General features: G+C 40.5%; 1 protein-coding gene across 2 annotated transcripts in view; it reads left to right on the top strand.

Annotated features, from left to right (window-relative positions):
• Nucleotides 1–11361, top strand: part of PDGFRA (platelet derived growth factor receptor alpha) — a 55903-nt gene extending 44542 nt beyond the window's left edge. For both annotated transcript variants that reach the window (XM_050947421.1, XM_050947419.1), the window contains exons 17-23: nucleotides 137–252; nucleotides 670–792; nucleotides 1371–1482; nucleotides 4348–4447; nucleotides 4572–4677; nucleotides 6288–6523; nucleotides 7772–11361. In XM_050947421.1, coding sequence (XP_050803378.1) covers nucleotides 137–252; nucleotides 670–792; nucleotides 1371–1482; nucleotides 4348–4447; nucleotides 4572–4677; nucleotides 6288–6523; nucleotides 7772–7919 — 941 coding nt within the window. In that variant the 3' untranslated portion in view covers nucleotides 7920–11361. The remainder of the gene's footprint in view (nucleotides 1–136; nucleotides 253–669; nucleotides 793–1370; nucleotides 1483–4347; nucleotides 4448–4571; nucleotides 4678–6287; nucleotides 6524–7771) is intronic.
• Nucleotides 11362–11870: the final 509 nt, after the last annotated feature.

The raw sequence follows: 11870 nt of genomic DNA, 5'->3' as shown, positions 1-11870 counted from the left end.
GGATTATTTATTTTGAAAAGATGGTTTTGGGCCATGATACTAAAAGCATAGAAGGTAGAAAGAACTGGGCACTGGTTTCATGGCCTGAATACACTTTTATGACACAAGCATATTTTCCCTCCACCTTTTTCAACAGAACCAGAAGTCAAAAACCTGCTTTCTGACGACAATTCTGACAGCCTCAGTTTGCTGGATTTACTAAGCTTCATGTACCAAGTTGCACGGGGGATGGAGTTCTTGGCTTCTAAAAATGTGAGTGCCATGAGGAACCAAGCAGAAATGGCCTAGTCTTTTTTGGATTTAAAAACATGAAAAAATGTCCTTTTAGGGTTCTAAGCACCCTCTCCATTAACTAGAAGCACAAGACAAAAGTGATTACAAAACCAAATCCGCAGCATTTTTCTTCCCCTACACACGTCTGCCACCAGTCAGAATATTGACTGCAAAGCAGAGCTTTCTCACACCACACTGCCCTAGCTGACAAGACCCACCCCCTCTCCCAACTGCCCTTCTTGAATGCTGGCTCAATAGGTGGTCCAATTTAAAGTGTGCCTGCAAGGTCAACACATTTTGTTTTGTTTTTTCAGGGAGGGGACTGTGCATTCCAAAGGAAATGGGCCTTCATGGGAATTGGTATCTCTTTAAATGACTTATGATCTCTCCATGCAGTGTGTGCACCGTGACTTGGCAGCTCGTAATGTCCTGCTGGCTCAAGGAAAAATTGTGAAGATCTGTGACTTTGGTCTGGCTAGGGACATCATGCATGATTCCAACTATGTCTCCAAAGGCAGCGTATGTACTTATTTAATCTTTTTATTTCAGTATTTAATTGAGATGATAAGTGTCAGTATAATACTCTTTGTCAGTGTTTGGTTACACTAATGGACAGTTGGATGAAAACAAGAGGAACAATTTTTTTTTCAATTAATTCACATGACTTCACAAAGTCTGTTTGAAAGATGAAAAGTCCTTGGCCAGAACTAGTATTTTGCAGGGTGAGATTTTAACTGGCAAGTTTTGTGACTGGATGAATTACTAAGGGAATGTCATTGTGATGTAGCATAACATAGCAGTCAGTGACACATTTGCATAAGCAAATCACCAGTGGACCTCCCATATCATGTCCACAAATCAACTGAGTCACTTGCTAATAATTTAGCAATTCAGGTACTCCTGGATTCATTATTTTGAGGAATAAGTAGAAGTTTTGCTCATAATTCTGTAACCTCTTCATATTTCCTTGAATAAAAAATATTACTAACTGCTTTAGCAAATGTGCATTTATTAAGGCAAACCTTCTTCCTACTGTCAAATGATATATCTGCTGTACTGAGCAGGATTTCTGTAATGAAATGTTTATTTTCTTGCAGACTTTTCTCCCAGTAAAATGGATGGCACCTGAAAGCATTTTTGACAATCTGTACACAACATTAAGTGATGTCTGGTCTTATGGCATTCTGCTGTGGGAGATATTTTCTCTTGGTATGTACCATGAGCACTTTACATGCAGTAATTAAGCTGGTTGAGTTCATGCTACATTAAAATAAGAACTGTAAATACTATTGTGACAACAAACTACTGGGGTGAATTGTCATTATTTCTATTGGGTATTATTGGGATCAGAGTTCCATTGTGTAAGGTGCTATGCAGGCATGAAATAAAAAAGTCCCGGAGCAAAGAACTGACAATACTGGTTTATGACAAGGTGGGCAGGTTGAAGGCTGGTGCTGTTGATTGCTGCTGATTTTAAGTTGGGTGCTAGTGAACTGAAAGCCATCCTCAGCTCATTTACTTCCATCTACTGGACCAAAGGAGAGGGGCAGATTGCATGCTGGGCTGTTGGAAACTTTCCTAGGCTGAGGGAAGCTCAAAGCAAACATGTTCTGGGCAGCAGGGCTACTGGAGCCGTCTGTTTGCACTGGTAGTTCTAAGCAGCAGCAGCCATTGGGTGGGGCAGTTTAGCACAAAGCATAGCTGCCCCAGGCATTCCAGTGACTCGCTTCTGGTCTGGTAGGAAGAGACTGGATTAGGTGAGTCTGCCAGAGATTACAATGATGAGAGCAGACTACAACCGTGTAATCCCTATTAAACAGCCCCAGGCTCACCACATGACAATATCCCTTAAAAATGAGCAGAGACTGTTAAACTCTAGAATGGCTTATCACATAAATACTTCTTAAAACAGCAACAGATGCACGTCTATCAACTGTGTTTATATGGTCCCCAGCACCTTAGCACCAGAGCTTCTCACAATCTTTTAAAATTTCCCAGCACTGCTGTGAGGTAGGGATGTATTATAACTCCCATTTTGCAGATGGGCAACTGAGGTCCTGATCCTCAAATGTATTTAGGTGCCTAAATTCTTTTTAAATCAATGGGAGTTAGGCCCCTAAATACCTTTCATCTTGGCCAGGGAGACTAATACTATGTCTACACTGCCCTGCAATGTACCAAAGTGCTGCACTGTAACCCCCCTACATGAATGCTGCGAGTGCAAACTAAAAGTTTCCTAGATTGCATTAATGTAGTCCTGCAGCGGAGGGCCTATGACACATAATGGAGCAGTTCTTAGGATGGTGGTGTTCAAACTCAATCAGATCTTTGCAGTATAATTTCTCTCTCGCAGGTAGTCCTAACTCATCCCTGTCTACAGTATCCGAGCACCATCACTATGTGTGCTTACATTAATCATTAATATGAAATAGGAACTTTTTAGTTTGTGCCTGCAGCATCCACACATGGGAGTTACAGGACAGCACTTTGGTGTGCAATGCTATTCACAGCCCCATAGTCTGAACTGTGGGGCAGTGTAGAGAAGCCCAAAGAGACTTGCCGAAAGTCACCCAGAAAGTCTGTGGCAGAACAGGGAAGTGAACCTGGGCCACCCAACCCCAAGCTAGTACCTGGACCACTGCACTGTCTTTCTTTTCTCTCTCCTAGCATAATACACTTCACAAACATTGCAGATTGATTCTTCTGTAAGTAGGGCCTGTTACAATTGTTCCTAAAAGATATTTCACATAAAACTGTTTACCATATTAAGCTCTTTTTCTCCAGGACAGTAATGTGAGCTCTGGCATGTGTATTCATTTATTTGTATTACAGAAGCCCCTAGGAACCTCAGTCCTGTGCTAGGTGCTGTACAAACACAGCATATTAAAATCATGCTACGGTTCTATGGAAGAACAGGTTCCAAAGATGTACACTAGAACCTCAACAGTTCACGCTAGTCCTGGGGAGAGCCATTGTGAATAACTGAATTTTGTAAAGGGCCAGATTCTGCCAGACTAACACATTTGGAGTGGTTTCTATTGAGTGCTGAGCTGTTGACTGGCCCATTGATTCCTGTGGGACTCCACCTGGAGTAATGAGCTGTTCAATGACAGTAAAAGTGGCAGAATATTACCCAAAGTGAACAAATGCAATAAAAATAATCAAGGATAATGCATCATGAAACGTACTTTGTTCATTCATTTTGTCAACTATAGTTTGGCTTTAATTCTAATAACACTTCATAATATAGTGTTACCCCTTTTGGGCCTGAGTGGTTAGCCAATATTCAGGGCCAACACCCACTTGATATTGATAACTTCTAGCTTAACAACACCAATCCAATTTTTTTCACAGACAGAGCTTTTGCCCAGCATATACATTTAGAATAAAAAACATATAAAACATTTGCTGACAAGTAAAAGCCAATAAAAAGAATAGATATTGTACTAGTAAGTATACTGTAGCATATAATGTATAAATAACCAAACCTTTCCAGTATGTTAACATATGTTTTTACAGCACCTGGCAAAATGGAACTCTAATCTCGGTTGGGGCCTTGAGGCATTACAAGCAATCAATAATCACAGTAATAATAAAACCTCACTACAGTGTCCTGCTATTACATCTCTGTTGAGAGATGGAGAGACAGCAGAGATGATGGATTATTTTTTATTTAATTTTCAGATTTAGAGCATCAATCTCTAACTCCTGATATATCACAAGATTTAAAAAGAACAATATTCAGTACAGAAATCCAGTACATTGATTAAAGAGCCTTAGAAAAGCCAGCTCAACTCCCACCCCCCAAATCTAGCTCACACTCTTAGCACTTTCCAAAATTTCAGATAGCATCTATTGCAGAAAATATTAACTAGACACATGAATTGAGCATCATCTTAACCCCCTACTCCAATCTCCATTTCCAGCTCATCAAATACCCAGCAGAAGAGATCTGTGGTTTAATGAGGGTCTGCTGGGTGTTTGGTTTTTCATATAGTTAGTTGTGGCTTATTATAACATTGGAAGTATTCAAACAATGTAAAAGAGCCACTTTTGTTGCCTTTCACCATTAAGGTGGCACACCGTACCCTGGCATGATGGTTGATTCTTCTTTCTACAACAAGATAAAAAGTGGCTACCGAATGGCAAAACCTGACCATGCTACCAGTGAAGTGTATGTATGCTCTTCTTTGTTTCTTCTATGCCAAAATCTACCTCCAGTTGATTTTGGTTTTGTCTCTCTGGCTGTAGATTTTCAGCTTCCAACTGATGAAACTGGGTCTCTGTCTTATTTGCAGGTATGAGATTATGGTGAAATGTTGGAACAGTGAACCAGAGAAAAGACCTTCTTTTTACCATTTGAGTGAAATTGTGGAGAATCTGTTGCCTGGCGAATACAAGAAGGTTTGTTCTCTGGAATGTCTATTGCATTTTGTATCTGTTCCCAGATGAGTTGTAACTCAGCTGCTCAGCTCATTTGTGCAGTAAGCAAGTCGTTAAGCCATGTGAACGAAATGCTTCAGATATGCTGTTGCAGTGTATAAGAGACTATAAGGCTATAAAATTAAGGTTGCTGGTGGGAGCCATTTTACAGTATTACATAAGGGACAGCACTTTCCATTTCCTGTAGGCCCATTATCATCTTAATCCTTCTGTTAATCACAGAGCTGGTCCTACATATTTGCATAGGCTTTTTTCAGAAAATGTAAAAATCCTAAAAAAAGGCACCAATTCCCCTGTGTGTATAATCTCCCCCAGCCTCTTCTCCATCAACCCCTTCTCCCCAGCTTGAACCCTGATGTCCAGGCACTAATGACCCCTCTTCACACACACACTCCTATCACTCACTCCTGCTTCCCATGCACCCATCATTTATTAGTGGGTTCCCCCACATGTACATACTCTTGCTTCCTCCCCCCACCCTTAACTCACTCTTGCCCCTCCATTCGCTTCTGCTGTTCACCCTCACTCCTGTGCCTCCATAAATCTGCTCCTCACTTCTTCTACCCATTTATTTTTCATTGCTGGGCCTCTTACTCCACAACATTCAACCCTTATTGCTGGGCCTCTACCACCCCATACATCATCCATGCCTCTCTGTATACCTCCCAGCCCCTCATTCCTGGGCCCCTGCAAACTCATGGATGGCTGAGTCCCTCTTCTTCCTCGTCGCAGAGCTCTTCATTATTTCTGCCCCTCCTCGACATACACACACACACACACACTCCTCACTTGCCACCACCTTTGGCCCTATTTGCATATAACCACACTTCCTGGGCTCCATCCAATGGAGTGAGAGAGGAGAGGAATTCATCTCGCCTTCAGGAATATCCTCTCATTCCTTCCTTGGAGAAGGTGCCAGATCTTGTCAGTAGACTCAGGGGAAGGGTAGCTGCCAGGAGCCAGAGGAATTTACTCCTGCTCCCTGCCCAGAGGAGGGAAGGGAACGAATGGGGATCTTCATTGTCACTCCTCATTAGCTTAGTGGAAGGAGAGCAAGTGGAAGAGCTCTGCACACAGAAACTAGAAGGGAGAGAGATCATGCAGTGTCAGTACACCCTGATCCCCACTACTAATATTGAGTAACAGTCACATGGTAACCAGTCTCAGGGCATACATGCGCCACTGAATAATTAAACTAACAACTCCCTGTTTGGATCTAGAGTTGCATCTGAAAGATGCCATCACTTGCCTGCAGAGATGTTAGTGCACCAAGGTGTGCACATAGAGGTGTACAAGCACTATTTTAAACTGAAACCCACCCAACCATCTTTTAACTATTCGTACCTGTGTGTATTATCAGGCCAGAGGCACTTTCCAAAGAAGCCTTGTAAAACACCTCGAATAAGCCTGCACAGCTCAGCTCAGGGCAATAGAGCCACACCTGCTCACATCAAGGCAGAGTGCCTACTGTTTTGGTTTAGTTATGCAGCACAGCTAGTTGCAGCAGGTTGCTGAGGAGCAGATGCCTTCTTGTACAGCATCAAAGACCATTTTAAAATTAATCTTTTCAGAGCTATGAAAGGATTCATCTGGACTTCCTGAAAAGCGATCACCCAGCGGTCACACGCATGAGAGTGGACTGTGACAACACCTACATCGGTGTCACTTACAAGAATGAAGACAAGCTAAAGGACAGGGAGAGTGGATTTGATGAGCAAAGGTTGAGCGCTGACAGTGGCTACATCATCCCCCTGCCTGACATTGATCCCGTTTCCGAAGATGAACTTGGCAAAAGGAACAGGCATAGGTAGTTGCTGGTTACAAGTACAGTATGGGCCAGATTCTGCCATCCTCACTTACCCTTCTATAGCACCTTAGTCTGGTCCAGATTCTGATACTTTTACTCTTCTTGAGTAGCACCTTACTAGAAAGCTAGCTCACTGACTTCAGTGGGGCTACTTGTAGAGTTAGGTATTATTCCTTATGAGTCAGGGTAAGAGTGCAGCTCTCTGTGACTAGCCCCAATGATTTCAATGGGGCAGTCCATGAAGCCCGGTACTCATTAAGGCCTGGGACCTGCCTACTTAAGAGACCTCCTCTTTTCTTGTAGTGTACTGCCATAGAGAAGGGGTCTGGCAGGATGTTACCCATGAGGACCCTCACCTTTGGAATTAACTTTCCAACTTGGTCCAACATAACAAAATTGACTGGCCTTTGGGGCACATAGTAAGCCCCATTTGTTTTTCCAAGAATGAGCGAGTTGGAACAGGGTTTGAGGTATGTGAGGGATTGATTTATTTTATTTCAGAACTGCTGGTTCTTGTAATGGGGTTAGCTATTTTGGAGGGTTTTTTTGTGATTTTTTAAATTGGTAACAAAGCCTTTGGATGGAATTCTTATCAATGGATTCTTATCAATAGAATTAGATACATAAATAAAATACCTAATGTAAATGAGGGTAGCTGAATCTAGCACAATGTGGCTAACAGTATTTTCAGCTACATTCATTTTATACTCTGTTTATTATAAATTTAAGATTCTAGGAGCCAAGTTTTGTATCTTTGGACTATTATCAAAAGAAACTGGAATGAGGTCATTTTTTACCACAGAGCAGGAGTTTCCAAGCTTGATCTAAGCACCTGTGGTCTCTGTTATACCATCTTTTCCTTAAGCATCTCACTCTCTCTCTTTCTCAGATTTTTCTGATTAGCCATTTGCCTCAGCAGTATCTGATATTGGTTGGTGGGGACTTCTTTCAAGTCTAATGTTTCACTCATGAATACTGTATGGATGAATTGGCAGCAGGCATTATCAGAAAAGTGTGGTCAACTTGCTCTCTTGAATTCCAGAATTATTCATTAGCCTCTGGTGACTTCCTCCTACCAGATGTCAATCACTCTAAGAGAAAGGTAGTTAGAGATCACCTAAGATAACCCAAGGTGCCAGAAGGTCGGTGCATAGATCCACTTCTATGTCAATGGGTCAACTGTAGAAATTTAAGTATCTTGTTTATTTCACTATGTATTATAGCTCCTAGTTTCTCTGCCTCTTACAGTTCCCAGACATCTGAAGAAAGTGCCATTGAGACTGGTTCAAGCAGCTCTACCTTTATCAAGCGAGAGGATGAGACCATTGAGGACATTGACATGATGGATGACATTGGAATAGATTCCTCAGACCTGGTTGAAGACAGCTTCCTGTAATTCACATGGAATTAATGGACAACTTTGAGCTATGTCACAAGAGAAGCTCGCCATGTGATCTAAGGACTTTTTACTCTGTAGAGAAAACCACTTTATTTCAATGCAAAGGATGTAAGGAAAGTAGAGATTTGTTTCCAGTGCACAGAGGTCATCCTGGATATGAAAGAGTGAGACATGCTGAAATCAGCTTTTCAGTGTTGCTTTTTGTAGTACTTCAGTAACATCTCAGTGGTATTTGCAGTTTGAATAGGTAGAAGGACAAAGGCCATAAATAGACCAGTTTTGTGTTTCAAGGGCATTCGTGACTCTGATGGATAAAATTTCCACTGCAGCAAAACGTCATCATTGTAATTATTTAAATAACTGTGTGCTCAAGGATCTTTTAAGGTGTGCATTGAATATATTCTGTGGACTTAGAAGAGATCACTCAAGATTTCTGTGTACTTTGCCACTTAATTTCAATATCAGCTGCTGCTGAACTATCATGTGAATGAAGTACATGCAAAAACCACTTTTGAAACTTAAAAGTACTGGAACTACATAACATTTTACTTTTTACAGTAATGCAAATAAAAGGGAATAATAATAATTAATTAAAAAGCCTTCTATAATAGGTGTTAGAAGCCTAGTGAGTCTTTATAGAAGATAGCTGTTTTCATACTACTACTAGTACTGTCAGTAACACTAACTGTATAGTTTATAACTCATTGTCCTTCAGCAAAAGCACAGTTGTTAAACTTTAAGTAGGTAAAGAGATTTAAGATTCAAAATGTTTATATAAAACAATTGTTGTATTTGACTGTATACAATATGATAATGGCGCTGGTGAGCTAAAACTAGTTTCACATGTAGAAAAGAACTTTGTATCTTCTAAAACGTGACGAGTTAGTTTTCCAGTATCGGATGAGTGGCTTTCCTAATACGATGATCTAAAAGCAATTAATCACCCCTTGATTTACTGAGGTTTTTTAAATTTAAAGCTATTTTTAAACCTTTCATTAATTTACACCATGTTTCCCAAGTTACTGTAAAAGGGACGTATGACTAATCAATAGCAACATCATTGTTAGTGTTTAAATAATATTTTGCCCATCTATTCAAAAGAGAGCTTATTTTGGGGTCAAATGTGAATAACTGATTTGCTATTTGAACTGTTCTGGAAGCAAACAAGGAAGCCTTGTTTCTTAGCCTGAGGCTCCAGATTAAATGTGCAGTCATCATTTTGTAACATATGTTCTTATCTTAGTTTTCAGGTTTCCATAGATGGAGAGGAAGCTGGCTCTGTTATCTTTACCAACCCTAACTAAGACAAGTAATTGCTTTCAAGTGTGTTGGTTATTTTGGTCTGACTCCTTCACTTAGAAAAGAGGGAGTACAAAATTTTATCCACTCTCGATTCTGCAATACTTGTTTGTTGACATCATATGTCTGTAGAATGTGCTATGATTACTGCTGTGTCTATATGATGTGTTATTGATACACGATGCTTTGGAACTCTTACAGATGAAAATAAGATACATGCCAATTATGGGCCAAATCCTGTTTGGCACTCAGCTTTTAAACTCAGTAGGAGTTGAGTGCACTGAGCACCTCACAGAAAGTGCTCAGTACCAAAAATGACATAATCAATACAAATGAGATCCGAACTCAAGCTTGTGTGGGAATTTTTTTCCTATTACATGTGGAAATGGGACCACCAGTGAGTGACTAAACAGAACAAAGTGACTGGATTCTGAACCACAAATTACAACTAAACTTGAAGGACCAGTTAAGCCCTCAGAAATGCTGTGCGCCTCCTCTTGACTTTACTTATTGCGGAGCGTTGTGGGTGAGCAAAGGAGAGCAAAATTTGGTCCCAAATGTAGTACTGCCATTATTACGGATAAATCAGTGTAAGTTTGAATTTCAGAATGTCACATGGCTAAGGCTACATGCAAAAGTATGCATGCATGCTGTTATGGCTGCAAATGAGGCATTTGCAAACAAAAGCCAGACAAGTTCAAATTGGAAGTAAGGCACAAATTTTTACCAAGCAGAGTGACTAACCACTGGAAAAAACTATGAAGGGAAGTGATAGATTCTCAAGCTCTTGATGGCTTCAGATCAAGACTGGATGTCTTTCTGGAAGATATGCTTGAGGTAAACTTGAACTACGCTTTAGTCAAACACAAGTGAGTGGGCTAAACATAGAGGTAACTGGATGAAATTTAAGAGCCTGGGACATACCGGAAGTCAAACTAGATGACCTAATTTTCCCATCTAGCCTTAAACTCTATGAAGCTACGAAACACAAATGGCCTATTAGATAGCTGAAGGGTCATTTGCACTTATTTTGTGTGCTTGCTTTGTCAGTTATGAAAGCTAAAAAAAATGCTTGAGCCCTTGTACCTAATTGCTGGAGTCCTAGCACCTCTTTCATTACAAATTAAGGACTGGTCAACTGAGACGACAAATTTGTGTGTACAGTCACATAACTTTGTGTTCAAATTAGCAAGCATTTTTATATATGATCCGTGTTCCATCGTGTTTGAAAATCAGGTCATGTAGGTCCATTGATATCAAAACATAGGTCATGTAACATTCTTATATTGTCTCCCTTCCTCTTGTTGGTTTCATGCTGAATCTACAACACATCTTGGGCCTGGATCTATGCTTTAGATCGGCACCAAAACATTTACTGGCTATCCAGTCCCATTGCAATCTTAAGCCCCTCAGTCCTGCGATGAGTTGCATGCAGATGGAAGCCTGTTGTGCAGAACCCCATTGAAGAAAGCAGAGCTCAGTGCCGGTGAAGGGGTCTGTCCAACCACAGCTCATTGCAGGATTGGGGCCAGAGATACGCGCCTGGAAAAAATTATTTAGATTGTAGTATAATGAGGAGTTGTTTTGTTTTGTGTTTCCAGCATTGCAGATTTTTTTCTTTTATGGCTTAATTTTGAGAAGCCACCAGAAGAGAAATTCCCAATTCCTTCCGTATAATGACAATCAAAACAGTCCTATGAAATGCAACTTCTTATTTTAAATGGTCAATCAAATCCTTAAAATTTGGGCTGCAACTTGTAAAAAATTGTCCTATTATATGATGAAGGACGTAAGATATGGTGATGTTATACATCAATATGTATATATGTATTTTTATATAGACTTCTAGGATACTGCCAAAACATTTATGACAAGCTGTATCACTGCCATTCTTTATATTTTTTTAACTGTGATATAATTCACAGGCACGTTAACTGTTGCACTTTTGAATGTCCAAAAATTATATTTTAGAATAATAAAAAAAAAGTAAGTGTTTCCAAAGTGGTAGTGGTGTGAAGTGTTTGAAGAAGGGCTAACTGATATGCGTGACCTAAGGTACAACATGTATTACATATGCCCCTGTTCATATTTTGTCTTAAACCCTGTAAATTAAGATCTCTATATTTCAATAAATTATATATAATTTAAGGCTATGTAGGGGTCTATACTCACTTATTTAAAGATGATCAGTTGATAATAAATCAGACTTGCTCAGTTTGTCCATGACATTTCCTTAATTGAGTTTTCTGCATGCCATGAACCAGCAGGGAGAAAAAGTATTTTGAGCCCCATGGGTGAGTGTAGGGCAAGGGACTTGAGTGTCACATGACATTTGAAGTACACTGTGCTCCCCCTTTAAAATGTACCAGGTGCTCTATTCCAGCACCTGGCTGCCAACTACAGAATACAGACAAAAAGGTGGAGGCCAAGCTGTTCTTCCAAGATGGCAGAACATCTCCACCAAGTGGTGCTTTGGAGCACTGGCCAGTATGGTAGCTGCTCATCCAATTTAGGTCCCAAGTGAATGCTAGATTGGGATCCTGGCCTGCTCATCTGTGAGTGTGCTGCTGAAGAAGGGAGGATGCTTCCAGTACTCTCCTCTTCTCTCCACAAGGGCAGCTGCACAATGCAGGAAAAGATTTTACCTCA

Source organism: Gopherus flavomarginatus, chromosome 3 (genome assembly GCF_025201925.1).
Source record: "Gopherus flavomarginatus isolate rGopFla2 chromosome 3, rGopFla2.mat.asm, whole genome shotgun sequence".
Taxonomy (NCBI): domain Eukaryota; kingdom Metazoa; phylum Chordata; order Testudines; family Testudinidae; genus Gopherus; species Gopherus flavomarginatus.
The sequence above is the reverse complement of the archived record's forward strand: the minus strand, read 5'-3'. Positions and strand labels throughout refer to the sequence as shown.